General features: G+C 34.9%; 9 protein-coding genes across 9 annotated transcripts; 5 read left to right on the top strand and 4 right to left on the bottom strand.

Moving 5' to 3' along the window:
* Nucleotides 1-2955: 2955 nt before the first annotated feature.
* Nucleotides 2956-4075, bottom strand: MONOS_4461 (uncharacterized protein; the record flags this gene model as incomplete). The annotated part of the gene is made up of 2 exons (XM_067874536.1): nt 2956-3124; nt 3942-4075. 2 exons carry the CDS (start codon nt 4073-4075, stop codon nt 2956-2958), a joined length of 303 nt encoding a protein of 100 aa, XP_067719079.1.
* Nucleotides 4076-4526: 451 nt separating this feature from the next.
* Nucleotides 4527-5009, bottom strand: MONOS_4460 (uncharacterized protein; the record flags this gene model as incomplete). Its single annotated transcript, XM_067874535.1, has 1 exon — nt 4527-5009. The coding sequence occupies one exon, from the start codon at nt 5007-5009 to the stop codon at nt 4527-4529; it is 483 nt and encodes a 160-aa protein (XP_067719078.1).
* A 2805-nt stretch (nt 5010-7814) lies between these two features.
* MONOS_16473 (putative Ubiquitin carboxyl-terminal hydrolase) lies at nt 7815-11102 on the bottom strand (the record flags this gene model as incomplete). Its single annotated transcript, XM_067869381.1, has 1 exon — nt 7815-11102. One exon carries the CDS (start codon nt 11100-11102, stop codon nt 7815-7817), a length of 3288 nt encoding a protein of 1095 aa, XP_067719077.1.
* Nucleotides 11103-13108: 2006 nt separating this feature from the next.
* MONOS_18335 (uncharacterized protein) lies at nt 13109-13465 on the bottom strand (the record flags this gene model as incomplete). The annotated part of the gene is made up of 1 exon (XM_067871346.1): nt 13109-13465. The coding sequence occupies one exon, from the start codon at nt 13463-13465 to the stop codon at nt 13109-13111; it is 357 nt and encodes a 118-aa protein (XP_067719076.1).
* Nucleotides 13466-19776: 6311 nt separating this feature from the next.
* On the top strand, nt 19777-20049 carry MONOS_8030 (uncharacterized protein; the record flags this gene model as incomplete). The annotated part of the gene is made up of 1 exon (XM_067878405.1): nt 19777-20049. The coding sequence occupies one exon, from the start codon at nt 19777-19779 to the stop codon at nt 20047-20049; it is 273 nt and encodes a 90-aa protein (XP_067719075.1).
* Nucleotides 20050-20498: 449 nt separating this feature from the next.
* MONOS_8031 (uncharacterized protein) lies at nt 20499-20978 on the top strand (the record flags this gene model as incomplete). The annotated part of the gene is made up of 1 exon (XM_067878406.1): nt 20499-20978. One exon carries the CDS (start codon nt 20499-20501, stop codon nt 20976-20978), a length of 480 nt encoding a protein of 159 aa, XP_067719074.1.
* A 245-nt stretch (nt 20979-21223) lies between these two features.
* Nucleotides 21224-21966, top strand: MONOS_8032 (uncharacterized protein; the record flags this gene model as incomplete). Its single annotated transcript, XM_067878407.1, has 2 exons — nt 21224-21289; nt 21370-21966. 2 exons carry the CDS (start codon nt 21224-21226, stop codon nt 21964-21966), a joined length of 663 nt encoding a protein of 220 aa, XP_067719073.1.
* Nucleotides 21967-22065: 99 nt separating this feature from the next.
* MONOS_8033 (uncharacterized protein) lies at nt 22066-22851 on the top strand (the record flags this gene model as incomplete). Its single annotated transcript, XM_067878408.1, has 1 exon — nt 22066-22851. The coding sequence occupies one exon, from the start codon at nt 22066-22068 to the stop codon at nt 22849-22851; it is 786 nt and encodes a 261-aa protein (XP_067719072.1).
* Nucleotides 22852-23281: 430 nt separating this feature from the next.
* MONOS_8034 (uncharacterized protein) lies at nt 23282-23809 on the top strand (the record flags this gene model as incomplete). Its single annotated transcript, XM_067878409.1, has 1 exon — nt 23282-23809. One exon carries the CDS (start codon nt 23282-23284, stop codon nt 23807-23809), a length of 528 nt encoding a protein of 175 aa, XP_067719071.1.
* Between the last annotated feature and the right edge of the window lie 545 nt (nt 23810-24354).

The raw sequence follows: 24354 nt of genomic DNA, 5'->3' as shown, positions 1-24354 counted from the left end.
AGACCAAAAAAACCATTTCAAAATTCATTTTTTATATTCGACAGCTTATTCGATCATTGTTTTTTTCAGAGCCAGAAAAGTTTCAACGTGCGTTTGCAATGCAATCCAAAGTTTGCATGATAAAAATTATTCAGATATATTAGATGTTCCAACATAAAATATATCAAAAAGAGTGATCCGATCAGTTCCTTTTATTAATATGATGGGTTAATGCACAATATACTACAGTGAATAAAATTAACATATGTTGAAGCTATGATGATAACATGTCGTGCACATATGTTTTTTTCTTATAGTTATTTGTGGAAACTCGAAAAAAAATATTGAATATTTGAGTAATTATTTTTTGATCAAAAATTTTTTCTAATTTTCAATCAAATTTTCAAAATATTTGCAATTTGAGATTGATATGCAATCAAATTTTTATTCACAAATATGATTTAAGCAATGCAATTGTTTTTTATTCGGGTTCATATTCAGAATGCTCCGCTCCATCACAAACTTCCATCGAATCCTCAGAAATTTCTTCGTTTTGTTCAGCTAAAACTGGCACATCTTCTTTGTGGTCTTCCTTTTCTTCTTCAATATATTCATTCACTTTATATTGGCAAATTTCTCTCACAGTTTCAACAAATGTTGATTGTTTTCTTTTTTGAAACACAAAAGAAGAAATATAATCATCAATGAATTTCTCCTTCAGCCCCGTGCGAGGCTAATCTCTTCGAAATTGACTCCACAGTCCCTCAATCATGTTGGTTCATATTTTGCTTTCTGGGTCTTTGAAATGATATTTATGGCATATTGTTTTGTGGCCACAACCGAGATCATTGAGAGATGAGAACGCTCTCTATTCGTCACTGTGAATCATCGTTCCTGGAAAGATATTTGCATGAATGATTGGAAGCAATGTGTCTTTTTTTCTATTATGTACTCTGATGATAAAAAAGCTTCCATGATTTTCATACTCAGTTCTTTCTACAGCTCCAAATACCCAGATCTGCTTCTTCCATCTGACTTTATGATATTTTCTTCTGTTCAAAACTGCTTCGTCAATTTCGACAACTGAATTTTCACCTCCAATTGGCTGAAACGATGATGATGCGCTCTGTGCCATTGCTGCTGTTGCAAGTGAATAGTAAAAACCAACTGTGTTTCTATGCAAACAAAGAAGTGAAGAAGTATGCGTAATTGAAATATTCATCCATTTGATAACGAAAATATGCATTAATTTTCCAATTCCTATTTTTTGATTTTTTCTTGATAGATTTGATGGCAGGCTTATTGTTTTGTTGCATCTGAAGCACCTCCATTGTCTGGAATTAGGATTTCGTTCATAGAGAACCATTTCCTTATGGCAATTTCTGCATTCTTTGTATCTTTTATTTAACACTTCATTTCTGAACCATTCCCATGTATCATTTGCGTTATGGAATAATTCGTTAAAGATGCTAATTTTGAATTTGCGATCCTCAATATGCATTCAGAAAAAATTGCAAAATTAATATTTTGATCAAATATTTTGATCGATCCCATATTTTGAGGAATAATTTCATTAATTTCATGAGTTCAATAAAAAAGTTTCTGTATAAAAAAAATTCAAGAAAACCGTATAAAAAAGTAAATAATATTGTAATAATTATCCACACAGAAAATTGTTAACAGTCGTACAGATATTGCATAAAATACCGGACATCGCACAAAATACCGGACATGACCGATTTCACAGTAACTGCAAGAGGAAAAATTCAGTAAATTTTCCTCAAAATACATCACATTGATACAAACTCACGTAACATACAAATCTTTCAAAATAGCTTCATTTGTGCTCAGAAAAAATTTTTTTAAAATCTCGGAGAAACTCTAAATCCTATTTTACCGAGATTTCGATATATGGGTGATTTTTTTTGATATCATAAAAAATTCCGACGTTTGATCATAAATTTTTTTCATTAAGGGTTGGGTTGAATCGAAATTATTTTTGTAAAATAATTCGAAAAAATACATTAATATGTTGTTAATATAATTTATTTGTTGGTTTTAATTTGTTTCCAATTGTTTTTATTTCATATTTTGAAAAAAACATAAAAAATTATTCAAAAATATCGAAACTTAAATAAACAGAACAAAATACTTGCTTTTTCGTTAATAAAACATGATAACGATAATAACAATATGAAATCAATAATTTTTAAATATGAAAATTAGTTTTATGAGTTATTACAAAGATCTTTTAATATTTATTTTGAAGATCTTAGAACTTTAGTTGAAAACAAACAATTTTCAAAAACACAAATGAAAAATATAATAGTTAAACTAGATATTCATCAGATATTCAAATATTTGCTGTTTATTTTTCTATAAAAGCAAATAATATTTTAAAGAAGTTCTTTTTATAAATTGATCAAAGTTGTCGAAAAAAATAACAAAGATAATAATGAATAAATAAATAAAAATACAAATATTTCTGTTTCAGATACTTCAAAATATTTTGATGTACAGCTGGCTTTTTTTCTTAACTATAATCCACCTCTGAGGAATCGCATTCCTTGTTCATTGAGTCCCACTTTCATTGTTTCTCTTTCAGCTGATCCACTTTTAGCTCGATGATCCTTTTCAATACGAACTTCCCAATCACACCTTTCATATGTGACTGCTGAGGCAGCAAAAAGGGAGTGTGTATCTGGATCATTGCACTTTCGCCTCAGTATCCTAGTCACAGCCATTTATCCTCATCGATTCTCCATCCACTTTTGCCAAACTCGCATTCCTCTTGCTTTCATCCCTTTGAGGTGTTTAAGCTTCTCTCATTTGCTGTATTCGACAAACCCAGAGCAGAATTCGAATTGAAATCAACCAACTTCACAAACATTATGCTCTCATAAGTCTGGCGATATCCGGCTTGCGCTTGTCAGCGGTGTGAGTGAAGAGTTGCAATGTTGTGCATCAACTTCAACCTCACGCCTCCACTTTATCATTTTCTGCTGTTCCAAGCTGATATTCTACTGACAAAATATATGCTTCTCTATCTGCCAGTTCGGCTCCGCGCTTGTCCACCTGGGACCCACCTCCACAGCCGTCCTGCACATCAACCGCCAGCGTTGCCTTTCCAACTTTCGAATTGGATCTGTTTAGAAAAATCTTGTTTTTGTTGGCTTTCCCTCTGCCAGCTCGCTGATGTTCATTTCTCAATTTCCGTCACATCTTTTCACATTATTCAAACTCTTTTGCACGGTCTTCCCTCTTCTCCATCCTTTTCGGATCTCTTGCTTTTATCTCCTGACTCTTTTCTCCAACAGAGATGCATCTGAACCTCAACTCCAAGCTCCATTGTTTTCGAAGAGAAAATCTACTCCTCTTTAAACCCGCTCTTTGTGCTCTTCCCAATTTATGCAACTTTTTCTCCAACAGCAATCTCTCTTCCCTCAAAATATTTTAAATCATATTCCAGTTCGACAATTATAAAAAACTCCGTCTTGTATCTTATCATCACAGATCTCGCCATTGAAACTTGAAACAGAGTTCATCTTTTTTCTCTCTTCAATTCTCTCCTTTCTTCTTCTTTTCTCTCAGGAAAATCAACTCGAAAGTTTCTTCATCATCAGCGTATCCTTTTTTTGTTTCTAACTTCCTCATCATTTTTCTTTTCTTTTTTCCTCTTCTTCTTTTGTTGTTCTTTTGAAAATGACAAGTTTTCTGAATTGTTTCCTTATCCTTCTTCCACAGTCAAAAATGAGCTTTTATTAGGAAACACATCTGCACAGCTTCCAAAATAAACTGCCTACCGATCAAAAGATAGATCATCTCAAATTAACAGCATCTTCATTACACAAACAACAATAGGCTATTCGAAATGCTCCTTCATCCACACCTTCTTCTGCTTTGCTCCACTTTTAAAGTTTTATTCGCTTTCAATCTTCATCTTTTTCAGATACGAAACAAACGCCTCTTTCTTCTTCTCAACCTGCTCCAGCGCCTTCTTTTGCTCGTCTTCGAGCTTTTCCCGATCTTTCTCCGAGTTTTCCTTCTCTTCTTCCAGCAGCTCCTCTCCCAGCTTCTCTGTCTCATTCTTCTGCATCTTCTCATCTTCGTCTGTATCGCTTTCTCTAACTCAGTTCGTTCGATGAAGCTTGGAATAGTCGACAATTTTAGCTCAGGAAAGCACAATGACGAAGAAGAAACGGGATACAATATTTGACTTGTGAAAGTTGAGGTATTTGAGGAAGATGGAGATATACATAACTTTGAAAAAGGAGGTGAAAGTGATGCTGTTGAAGGATGTGAAGCATAATCAATATGATTGTAATCAGATGGAATATGTCAGGATAGAGAAGAAGGATATGATGATGATAAGGAAGAGGAGGAAGGAGAAAAAGAGAAGGATGCTGATCCAGTTGATTGAAGCGTTGACTGAAGAGTCTGATTTATTCCAACTAACGTTGCGTAATGACATTTTGTTTGTGAAAAGATGATCTGTTTATTCTAAATGATTCTCTTTCTTTTTCTTCTCTCAGCTTCCTTTCTTTCATTCAACTCAGTTTTTCGTTTGTTTTCTTCTTCGATTTCAACAAGTACTCCTTTCTCTCCTTCTTCCTTTCGTTCTCCTCCTCTTCCACTCCTCTCACCACATCCACATCTTTCACTTCCTCCTCAAACCACTTGCCATCTACAAGCGAAATATCGCCAACTGGCATCATAGTCAGTATCATTTCAGGTACCAGCGATAAAAACAGCAAGAGAAAATCTGTGTTCTTCTTCTCCTCTTTCCTCCTCTTTATCCCTTCCATCATCACAAGAAGGCTGCTTCGTGGAACCTTTGTGTGTTTGCTGGCACTTTGTGGAGAAATCAATGAAGAAATCTGAGGGGAAGATGAAGACGATGCCTGTGATTGAGAAATAGATGGGCTTAATGCTTTGTTTGTTGTTGTGTTTTTTAACAAGAAGAAATAATCTTCGTCTGCTTGGAATGGAACCATGTCATCTTTGCTGCATTTCTTCCCTTTCGCTGTCATTTTGGATTCATCCTTTGGATCCCGGAAAAACTTCAAGTTGCTCGATGAAGAAGAAGATAATGACGATGAAATTACTGAAGAAATGTCACGAGAATATCTTTTTTTTTTCTTGAAGCTGATTTTGATGCTTCAGACATGCTGCAGTTCAGCTCGCTTTTCCATCTCTCTTTTTCCTCCTTGTCTTCGATACATAATTGCTCATTTCCTCTTATGTTTGACCTCGTTGCATTCTCCCCTTCTGCTTCTGCTTCCTGCTTTTTGACAATTGAACATTTTAATTCTTCCTCTGAAACGACTTTTCAAGGCAATTGTTATTCTTTGAAGAATAAATAACAAAAGATGTTCAACTTTTATCTTATATCTCCAAATGGACCATTCAATCAACGTTTCTTTTTGATGTTCCATCTTTTCCAATTTTGAAAAGAATTCTTATGTTCAATTCTTTTTTCACTTTCTCTTCCTCCTTCATAACCTTATGAGCTTAATAATGCTCCTCCCTCCTCTTGTCCAGCTTCTTTTCCATGTTCACCCTAATCTTCCCTCTCCTCTTCCTTTTCCTGCTCTGCGCTGCTTCAATCAATTTCAGCTTCATTTTCCTTTGTTTCTCAGTTGAAAGCGAAATGATTTTTAAATACTGGTTGAACAAAGATGTCTCCATACGCCTATGCCCATTCCTTTTCATGCTCTTCCTTAAAGTCGTCCAACAGAATTCCATGTAGTTCTTAGATAATTGTTTCCGCTTTCTTTCACTGTCTTTCAACCCGCAGTCATTGAATTGAGACTTCTCCTTGCTTGTCTTCATGTCTTTGTTCTCATTCCATAAAATAATTCTCTTCTCGTCTACCCTTCTTCATTCCACCCTTCTCCTATACACTCTTGCGCTTACTGCTTTCGATTCTAATAGAACTTTCTTCACAATTCCTCTCTCCTCTTCAGGTCAAGAATCATCTTGCTCATCTTCATTTCCGTCAATTTAGTTTTCATCTCTTCCAGTTTCCTGTTAAGCTTTATCATTATCTCCCTCACCATTCTTCACTCCCTGCTATTCTTCATCTTTCTTGCTCTGTCTGCGGAACTTATCCAGTACTTTATATAGTTCTTTTCTTGACTTTTCAATCTTTCACACAATGTTTTTGTTTTGAAACATTTCATATTTCCGATTCACTTCCTGATAAAAAAATAATCAGATATATTGATAATAATTTACAGAATGCATTCAAAGCAGCAAAAAAATTGATTTTTTAGTATTTTGCAAATTGATAATAAAAACAAACTTTGTTAAAAATGAATAATAATTATCAAAGTCACATTGAATGGTCTTTCTGTTTGCACCAGCAAAAATAGTCGATGTGTCAAATAGAAAGACTGGTTTCTGAACAAATAAATCAAAATTCTTGTATTTGTGAAAAATAACAACGATTTGTTCCAAACCTTTTTGCACTTTTGTCAGTACAAGTCAAACGTTCTCACATATTAAATATATAGAATGACTGTAAAATAATAAGAAAAATCTTCGAAGACGGTGCATGGGAAACAATTCATTTCGCACAACACTTCATCCCAAATAAAAAATATGTTAAAAAACAAATTATTACCAACTTTTTCCACTAACAGATTTTCAAAAAAAGCATCAGACATGTTTATTATCGTTATTTATTCACATTGAGCAAAATAGATCATGGTATTCTTAATGGCGCCATTAATAATAATTTGTATTTTTTATGATCAAAAATTTCAAAAATTTTTCAAAATTTTTTATTTTTGTTTCATTTAATTTGTGAATATTATTGCTTTGTTAATGCAAACATGTCATCAGAAATTAGTTTTGATTTTTTTAATGTTTGAATAATGGTGAAAATATGTTTTTTTATTTTTCATTGAATTTTCATTTCAAATGAGAAAAATATCTTTGAAAAATTAAACACTTAAAAATGTTTTGTTTTTGAATGAACATGTTTATAATTATTGTTCTATTCAATATATAAATGTTTTGATATCAATATCTTCATTGTTGAGTAACTACAACGGTTGATGAATATTCAGTGATGAGAAAAACATAAAAATAAATTCATTGTTAATTCGATAACAATCAAAAAACAAAATAACACACAAATAACAACAGCACTTCATTGTATTAATCAGCTTAAATATTGAAAGCAACATATAAGTTTCTTTTTTTGTTGCATCACTCTCAAAGGAATATATTTTTACTATATCATCATTAAAACATTTCCCGACAGTCAATTCAATATCAATTCATATGAACAATAAAAGATTCAAAAAAAAGCATTACTATATCAACAAATACATGGTATCATAGTCAATTCAAAACACAAAAGAATACAAATACTTTAGGTGTAAAAACAAACTTGACTGTTTATCCTTTGTTTTCTACCTACTCCACCCTTTCTGATATTTCTCTTGTCCTAACTCAAAAAGATCAAATTCAACAGAGAAAAAAGGCAGACACAGTGATGAAACATCACTTCACACTCTCAGCTATTCCCCTTTCCTGAAATCTAATCCAAAAATCATTGAAACTCTTCATAACACCCATCAAAAAATGAATCTCTATTAAGATATACATAAATAAATTTCGGGACTATTACCAAGTGCAAATAGGGACATTATAGGGACAGAAACAGTAAGAAAACAATCGGATTCTAACTATTGTGTACCTGGGAGGCTGTTCGTCGTATCCAGGTCCGGATATTGCAGCCCGAAGGCTGCAATATCTAATACGAACAGTCATGTCCAGCACCCTTCCGATAGAGTGCTAGCTAAGCATACACAACAACTAGTTTCTTAAAAAGGGACACTATTAATACAATTTTGAGATTCATTTAAAGATGAAGAGTTAAGAAGAAGATCAAATCTTCTTGAAAGAAGATCTTGAGAAGATTGAGAAAGAAGAGAAGAGTTAGATGATGTGATATCAGAGTGAAATGACTTTCTTGAACGTTGAACCTTTTCTTTCATTGTCGAAGATTCGAGGGCAACCAGAGAGCGTTGAGGAAGATATCCAACAGCAGATGCGCAGACAAATGAGCCCTTGCGCTCAAAGTATAAATAGTCCTTCATGTGAGGGACTGACAGTGATGGCCATGAAATTTGCTGAGATGGTACATACTCTTCAAAGTACCTCTCATGCACACACTCCTTGATAGATGATGACGATGGGGAGTTGTTTGATGAGGATGATTCAAAAATATTCAATTGTGATGATGATGAAACAGATGTTGAAACATTCATATTGTTTTCGAAGAAGTTGATTAAGTCATGAAGTGTAGTGATGTGTTCAGTTGATAGATTGTTGTCGATTGAATTAACTAATGCACCAAATTCACTATCACATATATTCTTTCCGTGGTGCTCAGCGAAGTAATTGAGTTGTGTATTTTTCTTTTTAAGAAGTTTTGATTGTTTGGAGAGGATGAAGTGAAGAAGGAAGCGATTTCGGTTGTGTGGGCCCGAATCGCAGAAGAACTTAAAAGTGTGAGTGTCTGAGAAGAAGTGTCTTTTGATCACAGATTCCAGACACTCAATAACAAATCTGTGATCATTTGAGAGGCAGTCGGAGAAGAAGTTGAATGTTCTTTTAATTAGTTGATTATTAATTTTTTGAAGAGAGATGATTGTGAATTGAGAAACCTGTTGATAATTAAAGAATTCTTGTTGAAGTTGGTTCTTTCTGATCGGGAGTTTCCATTTTTCTTTAAAGTCGAAGACGAAGACTGCTTCTCCCTCTTTCAGATTGTCAACAGTTGATTGATAATGTTTTCGTTGCATTTCTGCAACAAGTCGATGCTGACGAAGAAGTTTGAGTGTATGAAACTCGGCAGAAGAAAGTCCATTTTTGTTTTGAGATGACTTCAGTTTGTTTTCCAGATAGTTGAGTTTCTCGCACATTCCACAGAGATCTGTGCGCCTTTTTGCTTTGGAAAAGTTTGTGGTGAGTTTGTAGAAGTGTGATAATGATACTTTAATATTTGTTTCTTCGGAAAACTCTTTCCATAATTTAGTCTTGGGCTTGAAGATTAATCTCTTTTCATTGGGAGAAAAGATGCCCGTTTTCTTTCTTCTTTCTTTTAGTGCTTCCAATCCATAGTTAGTTGTTATTGATGAAGAAAGTTGTGGAATGGAAGAAGAATGATGTGGTGGTGTGATAAACGATGATGATGGAGTTGTGTCTGTGTTTGTGTTGTTGATATTTAAAGATTGAGAAGAGGAGGAAGAAATAGAGGAACCACCAAATTGAATTGTTGGATGCGTAGATAGTGAGTTTTCTTTTACGTAGAATGAAAGTGAAGGAGTGTAACCCTGTGCGTAAAGTTCTTTCCAAGTCTTAGTCCAATTGTCACTATCAAATTGTTTTATATCATCATCGTTACAGGTGATCCACATCTTTCTAATTCCTTTCTTTCTTTCCACAACAGCAATGTAATGACCATTACTGTTATCAAACTGTTTGTGAAGAACTTGACCAATGAAATGATAGAATGTTGTTTCTTTATTGTTGTTGTGAAATGTTGAATCTTTTTCATTTGCATATCCTTTGCAAAATGAACGTTTGTTCGACATATCAGTCTCGATAAGATGTGTTCGAGAAGGTGGAGAACTTGCAGGATCAGTACATTCATGGGAGAGGGCAAGTACCTCAGGAAATGATATCATTTCTTCCCACCTTGCAGTGCAGCATTTTTCTTTGCACTCTTCACAATAAACACAATTTTTCCCATCTTGTATTTCAGTTGAAAACAAAGAAGACAAACCATTGTGAGTTGATGAAGAATTGATAATTATGCTATTGTTGATGTTGTCGATGTGTGATGTGAGTTTTTGACATTTAAAACATTTGAAATGAGAAATTATAATAGGACAGAAGCAATCTTTCTTTATCAATCCATCTTTTTCGAAAAGTCTATGAAGATTATCGAATGCCTCTGACACATTCTGCTGCTGCTTGCTTCCGTATCTGCAAAAATTTTCCCATTTGCTAACAATTGATGGGATCCATGAATGTACTTTTTTTCCATCTTTGAGGATTTGATTGCAAATACTCATCATTTGAAATGATAATGTTTGTTTTGAGCGTGTTTTCGAAATGATTGATGGTTTTTGTGAAGTGATTGAAGAAAAACACTGAAGAAGAGAGGCAAGATAACATGTGTTGCCTAAATTGATTAATCCTTTAAAACTAGTGTTTGTTATGTTTGTTAAGTTTTGTGAATGTGATGAAGGAAATGGAGATGTTAACGGATTAGAAGGATGAAGATTCATTGTGTTGTTATTTGAAATGTTTTTCAATGATCTATTATTGTTTGTTAATTCGTTTTGATTTGATTGAGGTGATTGTGATGGAGTAATTGAAATGTCATTATTTTTTGGAAATGTTGAGAGAAGATTTTGAAATGCCAGTGGAGGAATAAGAGTGGGAGAAGTGGCATATTCAATCAATTGACCACTAATCCACATATTTTCGTTGCTAAAGGATGATGAAACTTTGTCTGTTGGAGGAGTATTATCTATTTCTTTCTTTTTCTTTCTTATTGATGATGATGATGAGGATGATGATGATGAGGATGATGAGGATGATGATGATGAGGATGATGATGATGAGGATGAGGATGATGATGATGATGAAAATGATGAGGATGATGATGAAGAAGAAGAAGATGAAGAAGAAGAAGAAGATGATGATGATGAAGATGATGATGAAGTTTTTTCTTTGTAAAGTTTGTGAATAGGAATCAGTGATGGAGAAGAATGACGATGATGAAATGAATTTTTTTGTTTAATTCTTATTGTCTTTCTTTCAGCACGAAGTGGAGTGCTGATTGGATTGTTTACTGTTTGAGAAGGTGTATTATTTGTAGAAGAAGGTTTCACAGATGGAATGAGCTTGGCGTTGTTGTAACTTTGATTTGTCTTTTTCGATGATGAAGATAGTTTTTTGTTTGTATTATTTTTTTCTGTAATTATGATATCATCCCATGCAGATTCCTCAATGAACTGCTCGTAATCTGGAACCTTTTTTGGTTTTTTCTTGGCTGATTGCAATGACGTTGATGCTTCTGTGGAATGGGCCAACATCCAATTGTTGCCCTTTTCCCAATCTTGTTCATTAAGACCTTAAAAAAAAAAAATAATTGAAAAAATAAAAAAACAGTAAAAAAAGAAATCATTATAATATTTAATACAAACCACTTTTACATGATGGTGGGTGAGGCAATTGTGCTGGTATTAAAAATCCTTGGTTTTTTGTAAGAGTTTGTTTTGCATAATTATACTTTCCTTCAGTAATGTCAAATCCATAGTCCAGAAGCTCAGATAATGATGCGTTGCGCGTCAGTGCTTGTAGGATCATCGTTTGCGTGTGTAATTGTGCGTACTTGTACACAACAGAGAGATCTTTCAGAAGTATTTCGTAATATTCTAAGTTTTTTAAATAACAAAAAAATAAATATTAATAATAAATGAATATAATAATAGATAAATTAAAGTTATTAACAATCAAAAAATTTTGAAGTCCAAACCATTCAAGGACTTCAGTAAATCATTAATTACTGAAGATGATTTTCTGTAGTTGTAAAACAAATAGACGAGCAATGAATCAACGTCATCTCCACCGATGCGTTGTATTTCTTTCCATAGAACGTTGCATCGTGAATTTAGAGTTGACTCCTGTTTTGAAAATGACATTTTAGTGATTATTACAATTTATTATGGAATTATTATCAATTAATAAAAAATTGACAACTCGGGATTTTTCTTTATTTTTTGTTTTTTTAGAAATAAATATTTTTTCGAAAATGACTAATAATTTTATATTGTTCAAAAACATCTGCATCATTTTATTTTTCCAAATAAAAATAATCACAAAAATGACGACAAGCTCAAATGAGAAGTTTGATCAGTCACTAACAGATATTTGAAAAAATGAGTATGATTAATCATTTCGATGCAGATGATCAGTATTTGACAAAAACAAGAAGGAAAAATTTTGCAAGAGGGAGTGTTATTTGAAAAAGAATGATCGAAATTTTGATCTATCATTGTGTTTCTTTTTTTTCCAATAACATTCCCTCTTGCAAAATTTTTCCTTCTTGTTTTTGTCAAATACTGATCATCTGCATCGAAATGATTAATCATACTCATTTTTTCAAATATCTGTTAGTGACTGATCACACTTCTCATTTGAGCTTGTCGTCATTTTTGTGATTATTTTTATTTGGAAAAATAAAATGATGCAGATGTTTTTGAACTATGTGAATTGGAATTTTTTTAATTTTTTAAAAAAAAATGAAATAAAAAATTAATAAACCTTCGAATATATATATATATTTTTCTTCAATTCGAATTGATTAACTCATTTTTTTGTTAAAGTTCGTTTTCATTATTAAATATTTTTTTTCATGCAAAATAAATCAAAAAAATGAAACGAACCATTAAAATAAATTAGTTTTGATAACAAATAGAAATAAAAAAAATTATTTCTAAATAAAAAATTCTGAAATGAGCAAATAATAATAAAAAAAAGAGAGATATATAAATTTTTAAATACTGCACAGATGTGTTGAATAGAGATTATTTGTTTAACTGATGAACAAATAAAAATAATAAGTTTGATTATTGTTTGAACATCAACAATTATTTATTTATTTTCTTTTTGAAATATCCGAGATGAAACAATAACTATAAATAAACAATTTTAATTTTTTCTTTGTTTCATTTCACAAATCTTCTTTTATTTTCTTTTTCACATAATTATTCATCGATCACAATCAAAACACATATATCCTCTTTTTGATCACTTTTTTCTCCTAATGCCAATAATCATCCATTTCTGCTTCGCTTTTTTTGTAATTTCACCACCGACTTCATTCACATTTGAAAAAGATAATAACAATTTGAGATCGAAAATGTGAAGATAACGATAATGATAATTCATTGAAATGAAATTTCTTCAACTTGAACAGCCTTTAAGAACATGCGACTGCACAACACACATACGCATTTCTCTCCTTTTGTCCTCTTTCCTCCAATCGGCCAAATTATCGAAGCATCCGACTTGATCAGTGGACGACTCTCTTCTGTATCTAATATAATTTCTCTCTTCTCTCCTTTCTCACATGCCCTCTTCTGCAATGCAGGATGCTCCTCGCACGCAGACACACCAGACACACCAGCCTCCGCTCGATGCTCCCATCTGCCACACTCCCAAAGCCAATTTGCTCATGTGACAATAAGCACAGCTTGCTAGGCAAAGGAGAAAGAGGAGCTGGAATAGTTGTCTTTTTCTCATCCACAAGTGGCTCTGCTCCTTCCTTCGCGATGAAACCGTCGCCCGCCAGCAGCGCTTGCAGAACTGTTTCCGCGTGTGTGATGCCTTCTGTTCCATCACTTCCTCCTCCGGCTGCTCCTTGTGCTCCTCCTTGTGCTCCACCAATTCCCATCACTATTCCATTGTTCGATGATGGTGAATGATTCGTTCCATTCACATTCCCATCTCCTCAAACTGCTCCTCCTATTCCAACATTCGCGTTCATCACACTCATCGAGCTGTACCTGCTTCCCAGATTGATCGGAATCCTTTCCAAATAACCTCTTTGCATCAGCGGACGGAAGAAACAATTTGTTTTCCACATTTCATGCGCTTGCACAATCCCTGTTGTGAAAAGTTATTCAAACAGTGAATATTCAGATGTGGAAAAACTCAGCCGCTCTTCATCAGTCAGATCGAGTCTGTTGTCGATGCTCGTCCCACCTTTGTTCCGCATCACGATCGACTGCATTGGTGCATCCACCTCGCCGATGGGTTATTTATTCCAGTAAATGCATTTCCGTTTCTTCTTCTTCTCGCTCGCTCTCAAACCCAACACGTGCTTTGATTTGAATTAGCATCTGGCATGCAATCTTCTTCACCGCGTGCTTCCCTCCTCCCAGATGCTTTCAGATGAACGAAGCTTGATGAATACACTTGCTGTGGCTGTCACATGAAAATCTATTCACACGTTCTTCTCCGGCTTCAAGATGTCCCTCGCGTGGATCTATTGAAATGGGACATATTCATTCTCATTTGTTTTCTCCTTGATTTCCACAACTTCCATCTCCTCCATTGTTATCATTTTATCCTCCTCCTTCTCCTCCACTTGCTCCTCCACATCCATTTCCACCCAGACCCATCCCTCCCATCTGATGCATCATCCCCTTCCTCATATTTCCTTCCTCCACTCAATACTCCACTCTCACATTAAAATTTGTAAAATTGTGTGTTTGCCAATCAATAGGATATTTTCATGTTGCTTTGCACACACACACAAACACCTCTGTGTCTTTATATAGCAGCGGATTGGTACCTAAATTGAAAGGAAAATGCAACAGATCCGGCAGTAAGCGCATGCCAGCCTCTGTGTAGAGCAGCCCATCGTAGCGGTTGAATGTCTCGTCGGCTGGAGCGAGCTCGTGGGCAAACGCGTGGTTCAACTGGATCAAAGCTAGTTCTTTCCATAGAATCGCCTTCTCCGTGTTGTGGCGGTGCACATCCACAACAGTTGCAGAAGGAAGGATCCACAGGCCAGCCACCACATGCAATGCAGTTGTGCTGTTGTTGATGCAATTTTTCACATTTCGCTGGTATCTTGCTCTTCTTCTTTATCCGAAAATTAAAGAAACAGGCGGGAGCAATGCGAACTGACTGCGATGGTCTGTTGATGTCTCCAGCATCAGTAAATTTCTCCAAGCATCCACTTGTTTTTTGATTGTCTGTTTCAACCACAAATACAGAACTACATGTGTTCAACATGCGAAGAACTGGGCGAAAAAAGTATTTGATTTTTTCGTGTGTTCTTGCAAAAATGGCTCCGTTAAGCGGTCAAATTGACAGATCAGTCAATAAAGAAGAAGGGGAAGAAGAAGAGGAGGAGGATGCTGAAGAGACAAGAGAGAAATACACATTGTTGTCGAGAACTCTCATCAGTTGGTTCTGAATGAATGATGGAATTGAGGTTGAACATTATTTAATTGAAAAAAAACAGGAATGAACATCTTTATTTGAATAAACTCAAAAGTTGGAAAAAAAAATATATAATCGTTAATGAAAAGGCAAACAACACGAAACATTTCAATAAGCCTTTCTAATTTTTCTCGAAATGATGCATTTATTTATATTATGTTTTATAGCTTCATTCATCTTCTTGTCATCACTTCAGTCACTCAAAAAAAGACAATAATTGATTTTTGAGTATTTTGTATATTGATAATAAAAACAAACTTTGTCAAAAATGAACAAGAATTAATATAGTCACATTGAATGGTCTTTCTGTTTGTATCAGCAAAAATTGTCTATGTGCCAAACAAAATTACCAGTTTCTAAATAAATAGGTCAAAATTCTTATATTAATGAAAAATAACAACGATTTGTTACAAACCTTTTATACAGCTTTGTCATTACAAGTCAGACGTTCTCACATATTAAATATATAGAATGACTGTAAAATAATAAGAAAAATCTTCGAAGACGGTGCATGGGAAACAATTCATTTCGCACAACACTTCATCCCAAATAAAAAATATGTTAAAAAACAAATTATTACCAACTTTTTCCACTAACAGATTTTCAAAAAAAGCATCAGACATGTTTATTATCGTTATTTATTCACATTGAGCAAAATAGATCATGGTATTCTTAATGGCGCCATTAATAATAATTTGTATTTTTTATGATCAAAAATTTCAAAAATTTTTCAAAATTTTTTATTTTTGTTTCATTTAATTTGTGAATATTATTGCTTTATTAATGTAAAAAAAGTCATATGAATGTTGTTAATTAATTATTAAAACTTTTTTTTAATGTGATATCAAAATTAATAAAAATAATATTTATTAGAAATTTAAATATTTTTTTTTAGTATTTGAAATTTATTTTTTAATTATCAAATAATGAGAAAGCAATATGAGTTGTTAATTATTTTTTCCTCAATGAAAAAAATTTAGAAATTTTCATTAAACTTTGAATATTTTTTTTATCGTATCTTATTTTATATTTGTTCAAAAATAGATAAACATTGTTTATTTTTTTATGTTCAATTTTTTATTGGTCAGAAATTTAACATATTTAGTTGAATTTGATTTTTATTATTTTTTTTTATTGTTTTATGAGTTCCATTTCTCATAAAAAAATTCCCATATATTGCAATTTCATTGACTGGATCGGTTTATCGACAATGTTGTCAGCTAAAAGGGTTCATAATGGATTGGAATTTAGAAGCCTGCAGAAGGATATGGTCCAACTCACAAATTTTTTTCAAAAAATGTCACTCTCTCACGCAGAAATGGTTTCATTTATGTTTTTCCAACAAACACAAGTAGGAAGGCAACTTTTCGAAAGTTTATTAAAATCATTTAATGGCGTGTCTTTCTTAAACAATGTTTTATTTATGTAATTTTTCTTTATTCAATGTTTTTTTAAATATTCTTTTTTTATTTATAAATAATTATTATTATTATTATTTTATTTTGCAATATGAAGATCCACTGAAACGAACCATAAAAGAGCTGAGTCATGTTTTCAATAGCCTCTCCTATGAATTACAAAGTGAAATGCTATTGATTCTGACAAAAGAATTCTCTCAGCAGACACTAAGCCAAGAGTTTGGGTTTGTAATTAAACCAGCGCCTTTTCGAGCATCCTTTTTCGATCAAAAGAAAGAAATTTCAACAGACAGAACACCGTCAATGAAAAGGAAACAACGTTCTTCTCAACGTGATTCTTCAAAATCATATTTTGGATATCTTGGAGCCGAAAATGAAAAAATTGAAACAATAGAAATGGATATGGAAGATTCAGAAGATTGCATTTCACTCAATTACACTCCGAAATCATCTTCATTATCACCATCAACTTCAACATTATCATCATCCTCATCTTCCTCAATCAACCCTCTCTCCTTTCCATCTCCTTTTATGTTTTCTGCTTTTCCTCCATCAGAAAAATCAATTCCATCATCTTCTTCACCTTTCCCATCATTCTCATCTCCTTCCTCCTCCTCATTCCCATCGACTTCATTTTCTTCCTCATCCTTCCCTTCTGCTTCAAATTTATCCTCTTTCCATCCTTTGAATATGGCTTCTCCATCTTCATTTAAATCTTCTTCCTCTCCATCATTTCCATCTTCTTCTTTCCCACTAACTCTTTCGAATATTCATCCTTCAACTATTTCATCCGCATTCTCATCTGCTTCCTTTCCTGCTTCCCCCTCTTCATCTTCCTCTTTATCTTCTTCTCCTTCTCCTTCTCCTTCTCCTTCTCCTTCTCCTTCTCCTCCATCTCACTCCTCTCCTTCCTCTCTCTCATCCTCCTCTTCCTCTTCCTCTCCTTTTCTTCATCCTCCCCTTCTCCTTTTCCTCCATCTCACTCCTCTCCTTCTTCTCCTTCTTCTTCTCCTTCTTCTTCTTCTTCTTCCTCTTCCTCTTCCTCTTCCTCCTCCTCCTCCTCTTCTTCTTCTTCTTCCCCTTCCTCTCCCTCTTTAACTTTGTCAACTTTATCACCCTTTGAGTCAGAGTTTGCAACACTCTTTCACAGCAAAAAGAAAATATCTTCAAATGAAGATGACGATATGGAATCCAATTCAAAAAACCCTTCAAGAACTGACACAGTTTATCTGATGTTTGCACCAATTGAGAGATTTATCGACTGTTTATCAATGCATGTGATGGATGGTGATGTGGGTTCAAGATCTTGTGTTTACAAATACAAAATTTCGAAAAGAGGATTGAGGAATCTGGGAAAGACTTGTTCATTCAGTTCATTATGTCAATGTTTTGCATCTCTGGATTTGGGAAGGAGCTTTACGAGCAAAAGAAACTTAACAGATCGACAATCGCTTCAAATGGTTCTGCAATGTTTGAGTGGGTGTGATTTTCAGAAATTCTTTTGGGGAACGAAGAGAATGATTCAGATGTATGAGAATAATTTTGGACCATTGATGGAACCCAAAGGTTCTCTTTCAACATATGAAAAATTTCTGGAGTTATTGTCGGAGGAGGATGATGGTGTTATTAAAAAGTTTCAACTTCATAGTCACAAGTTTATGAAATGTCAGTCTTGTAATCAATTGACTTCAAAGCCAAGGGGAATCACGTTGGAGGTGCCAATATCAAACGCTGATATTGTTGAAGGTTTAAATTCTTATTTTTCTGTCGTGAAAGAGGAGGAGGATCAAATGAAACAGGTGTGTGGAAAATGTTCAACTGGAAGAATTGAATTGAAATGGATCAGGCTTGATGCTTTTCCCTGTGTTTTGTGTGTGTTTCATAACAATCTGACACCTTCATCAGTCAATCCCCCTCCAACTCAACTGTTTGTTGCTGAAAAAGGAAATGGCCCTTTTGATATCTGCTTTTTTGATCCCTTGAAAGCAAAAACTTCCCTGAAATTCTTCTCTGACAATAATATGATTGCAGCAAAATATCAGCTTTGTGGAACTGTGATTCATTCAACATCAAAATTCAAAGATGGACATTTCATTGCAGTTGTGAAGGATAAAAAGCATTTGATTGAAGAGAAAAGCATTTTCTTTGAATGCGACGATGAGGTTGTTTCACTGCTAGCATTTGATAAATGGAATCAGTATTGGAAAAATTTATCACTGGAAGGATGGAAGTCAGGATTAACATTTTATCAACTTATTGAATAAATATTAATTTTTTTTTTTTTTTTTTGTAATTTTTTTTTCATTTTTAATTAACATTTTTAATAAAAAAAATACCAATAAAATATTTCTTTGAATAAAATTAATTTTTTTCACCTTTAATCAAACATTAAAAAAATCAAAACTAATTTCTGATGACATGTTTGCATTAACAAAGCAATAATATTCACAAATTAAATGAAACAAAAATAAAAAATTTTGAAAAATTTTTGAAATTTTTGATCATAAAAAATACAAATTATTATTAATGGCGCCATTAAGAATACCATGATCTATTTTGCTCAATGTGAATAAATAACGATAATAAACATGTCTGATGCTTTTTTTGAAAATCTGTTAGTGGAAAAAGTTGGTAATAATTTGTTTTTTAACATATTTTTTATTTGGGATGAAGTGTTGTGCGAAATGAATTGTTTCCCATGCACCGTCTTCGAAGATTTTTCTTATTATTTTACAGTCATTCTATATATTTAATATGTGAGAACGTTTGACTTGTACTGACAAAAGTGCAAAAAGGTTTGGAACAAATCGTTGTTATTTTTCACAAATACAAGAATTTTGATTTATTTGTTCAGAAACCAGTCTTTCTATTTGACACATCGACTATTTTTGCTGGTGCAAACAGAAAGACCATTCAATGTGACTATATTAATTCTTGTTCATTTTTGACAAAGTTTGTTTTTATTATTAATTTGAAAAATTTATAAAATCCAGTCATTGTATTTCTATTAATGTGTGATATGAAATTATTATCAAATTATCAATATTCATTTTTTATTAGGAAGTGTATCTGAAATATGAAATGTCACAGAACAAAATCATTGTGTGAAAGATTGAAAAGTGAAGAAAAGAACTTTATAAAGTGTTGGATAAGCTCTACAGGCAAAACAAGAGAGATGAAGATGGGCAGGGAGTGAAAGAAGCTAAGAAAGATTCTGACAGTGTTCCGAAGAAGTTGAGAAGAATTCGATGATGAAGACTGACGGAACATAAGCTCAGGGGACGGCTGGCTGTCTGAAGAGGACAATGCAGATGATAAGAATATTCTGAAGCTGATGAGCTATGGGAATGTGGTGAATGTTGGGGGAATTCTATCAGATGACGAATCAACTGACAGCTCAGAAAGCGATGTGAATGAAAAGGAAGGAGCATATGATGATGATGCGAATGACACTGAAACAAAACAAAGTGCTTCGATGAAAAAGAAAGAAAACGAAAACAACGAAGTTCAAGAAAGTGTTGAAATGCTTCAAAAGAAAGACTATCAAACAGAATCAGACAAGAATGCAAACGCAAAAGAGTCTGTTCAAAACAACAAAAAAGGCTAAACGAATAATAATGAGCCAAAAATAAAGCCTTTTTCATCGCAAAAGCAGCAATAACAACTCCCTCTCCCCCATCTTCACCTTCACTCTCTCCACAGCCTAAACAATATACTTCAGCAAGAGATGCCTTTGGAACGATACGCTTTACGCGAGTGAAGTGAATGGACGGTGGATGGAGAGGAGTCAGAGGGAGGGTGTTGATTGAATACAGCCAAGAGATGGAGATGGGTAGATGATCTGTTGGCACACCTACGACTCAGCTGTCACCTGCTGTTGGAGGAGGAGGAGGGGTGACATTGGGTGTGATGGGGATGAAAGATTTGAACAAAGAAGTGACAAGAGCGATACAAGATGAGTTTCAGGATGAGAAAGGGAAAGTGGATGATGAAGAGACGAAAATCACGTTTTATTCATTGGAATCTGATGATCAGAAATAAAAACTACTTCTGCTGATGAAGCTGCAGGAAATACAAAAGAAGAAAGAAGAGCGGGAGAGCAGGAAAATGGAGAAAGAAGAAAAAGACAAGAATCTGTTTAACAGCATCCAAGGAATACTACAACCACAGCTTGAGACAGGCACACCGACCAACCAGAAAGAGAACAAAATGGCCAGCGAGGCGCAGCAAGAGGCGAAAGAAAACCAAACTCCAATTTTGACAAGAGAGCGGAAATTGGACCTCATGCTGAATGATTTAGCTAATTCTGACTTTGAAGATTTGAGCGATGAACTGGATGTGCCTTGCCGCTATGTGCGAATCAAAAGCGAGGAAAACGCGCAATTTGTGTGGAAGCTGCGGAAAGTGCCTGTGTATGCAGCAGTCGAAGAGAGGCAAACGAGGGCTCGGTTGGATCTGATGAGTGCGCTGAAGAGCGGGCTGACCCAGAGCAGGGCGGAGTTGAGAAGAGGAAGGGGGATGAAGTGGAGGGGCTGATGGCCATACAAAGAGGAAGCAGAGGCGACACTCAGGAAGGGAAGGAAATGAGCAGGGAAAGGATCACCTTTGATGTTTCAGAAGGAGAAAGGGATAAGAACATTCAATCAGAGCAGTGTTCCTGGAAGAAGAGATGCTCTGTCGAAGCTGTTTTCTTCGCTATCTTTCTCGTAGTTGGCATCTTTCTTCATTTCTCACAACAGAAGAAAGAACCCAGGAACTTCTGTTGGCCCTAAAAACTTTGGATGCTCATCTCACAAAAGACTGCAAAATCGACTCAAAATCACCAGCTCTTTCAACCTCTTCACCAAGTTCGGGTGCTTCTTCTCCCGCTATTCAACCTCAGTCCATTCCTATTCGAACGAAGGAAAATGAATAATCCGCAACTCAGCAAACTTCTTCTTCTTCGTCTTCTTCGTCATCATCTTCATCTCCTGTTATTACCTCTGCTTCTTCTGCTTCAACTCCTCCTGCTATTCGACCGCTTGCCCTGGAAGGAGGGAAGAGTCCTTCAACTCCAAACAAATTGCACCTTTCTTCGTCTGAGCAAATCGCCTTTGATCCTTTGGATGCAGTCAACCAGGTGAAAGAACAAGCACAAAAGACAGAATCAAACAGAAAAGAGGTTTCACCAAAAGAGCAAACAGGAAATCTTCCTATTAAAAATGTGAATGAAACTGCTGTTGTTCAAAAGAGACCATTGATTTCAGAAGCGTTGCTTCCGCATTCCAGTTCAAGGCATTCGTTTCCTGTGTATCCTGTTCCCTCTCAACAGCAAGCAGTCGCAAAGAAAAAGAAAGCTGCTTCAATGCTGTCACCGAAACCGCAGCGCCTGCGAAGAGAAATGTGGCTGGGTGAACTGATAAAAGAGTGGCTTGTGTATGAAGATGCAGACCAGGATGCGTGGAATGAGATTAGAGAGGCTGCTGCAAAGGAGAACGAGGAAGGGTTTGAGTCTGAAAGTTGCAGTGATGATGAAGAGGAGTAAGAAGAGAAGGAGAAAGAAAGTGATGAATTAACAGAGAGAACAAAAGAAGATAGACAAGACTATGAAACGAAAAAAGAAGAAGATGACCAATTAGATGAAATGCAATCTTCGCCTTCACACTTTCCTGATGATGATATTCAAAGACGTCATCATCATCATCATCACAAAGATTCAACAGGCAGACATCATCAAAAGTTTATTTGCCCAATTCACTCTTCCTCTTCATCGTCTCGTGTGATGTTCAGAAGGCGTCTTCCACTCACTCGGACACAAACAGTAATTCTTTCTCAACAATCGCAGGCTGTTTCATCAACACGACATTTCGTTCCCTCAAAAAAGATATTCGTTGTGAATGCTCTTTTGTTTGACCTGCCAAACCAATCTGTTTCTCAAACACAGCAACAGCCATATTCGTCAACATCCTCTTCGTTTTCTCATTCTTCAATCTTTCCTTCAGCAGCCAGCTCCATTCGCCTCATGCAGCTTATGCAGCTCACACGGGGTATCAACAGAGAAGTGACAATTAACGAGACAGAGAGGCAATTTCCACAAAAGATACAAGGCACTCGTGTACTCAACTCTGCCTCCACACAGCCGATTGCCCAGCGCATCCATCCAATCATTCTATGCGGAGATCTGTCTGCTCCTTCGCTCGAAGACCCCGCTCTGCGCTTCCTTCTTCAGGGAGTGGAGACACAAGCACGCCCATCTTTGTGTGATAGTGGTGTTGTTACACGAGCACTGACTGCTCCATCGATGGCAAATGAGAATGTGGAGATGGGCAGACACGACAGAAAAGATGAAGAGAAAAGAAGTGCTCCCGAAGAGGATTGGATGTGCTCGTGCGTTGTGGAGAAGAGAAAGAAGACTGAGACAAGAAAATGACTCTGCGATAACTTCAACTCTGCCACATTTGGATTCACTCACCCCAACAACAACATCATCATCATCTTCTTCTTCTTCTTCGTATTCAAACAATTATCCAAAATTACTTCGACGCCGCCGTTTTGAAGAAGCAGACGGAATGTCTTTTCTTCGCGAAGAAGAAAATGAGCTGATGTTTGTTATGTCAACAGCAATGAAGCAGCGGAGGGCAGAATAAAAGCAGAAGAATCCAACGTATTTCAGACAAATGAAGCAAAAGGAAGCAGTTGCCAGAACTGTTTTGATGGAAAAGCTGAAAAGGAAAGAAACAGAACTTTCTCAATTTTCTTTGAGCAAAAATCTGAAGGAAAAGATTGAAAAAAGAAAACGCAATGAAAAAGAAAGTTGTAAAAGGCATGATTCGAAGAATGAGTCTTATTCTGATTCAAAAATGAAAGATAGAATTCAAACGAAAAAGAATGAAGAACAGATGGACAAAACTTCTTCGTGTTCATTTGAAATTCAACAAGTTCACCCTATTTTCCGTCAAACTTCATTTTCTTCACCATATTTTCGTGTTTCTAGACTGCTTGGCGCTTCATGTTATTCATTTATGCATCCCTCTTCTCAAACTTATTCATCTTCGCCTTTATCACCTTCGTTGGCTGAGACATCAAAATCACCTTGTTCTTATTCATTGTTTGACTTAACACAGTCTTCCACCTCTTCTTCTCCTTGGGACTTCAATCGAATTGCAAAGGCGTCACAGTTACCGCTTGTTCCGCACATGTTTCAACCTCTTCACAGACGCTTTCCTTCGTCTCTTTCTGATCCGTATTCACTTGTGTGGTGGATGCGCCTGATGAGCGAAATGAATTTGTCATACAAAAATAAAAGTGATAATGAAGATGACGGTGCTGATATCGAATTAGATGAAGATTCAAGTTATATGGAAATAGATGATGAAAGTAATGATTGAACTGGAAAGACAATGGAACAAGAACAGCAGAGATTGAATCAAAGTAATACATTTGCCATATGCAGTCAGGGCGATAGTGCTTCATTGTGCTTGATGAACAGTCGAACAGACAGAAGAGCCAGATTAATACAAAGACGAAGGAGCAACCAGATTAATGATAATATTTATATACCACATGATTTTGATCAATCGCAACTTCATCCTTTATATCCTTTTGTATTGTCTTCATTTTCTCCTTCAACTCCTTATTTTTCATCAACCTTCTTCAACGAACAACAAATAAAATTGTCATTTCCATTTCATTCAAATTCTCATCGAATTCAGTGCCAAGCGTCATCTTTTATTTTCTTTTCGGAAGCACAAAACGTATATTTGCTTTATCTCAGAATATCAGCTGAAATTATATGTCAACGGAAGTGATTCAATATCAAACCAAGAAAAGCCGATCATCGGGTGCACAATCCATGAAGATCGAATCTGACTTTTTTTATTTGGAAGCTGAAAGAATTCACAGAAAACAAAAGGAGCAGGGCAGAAGACGTTAT

Source organism: Monocercomonoides exilis, assembly GCF_001643675.1.
Source record: "Monocercomonoides exilis strain PA203 chromosome Unknown scaffold66-335014, whole genome shotgun sequence".
NCBI classification, from domain to species: Eukaryota; Preaxostyla; order Oxymonadida; family Polymastigidae; genus Monocercomonoides; species Monocercomonoides exilis.
Note: the sequence above shows the minus strand (reverse complement) of the source record. Positions and strands in the feature narration are given on the sequence as shown.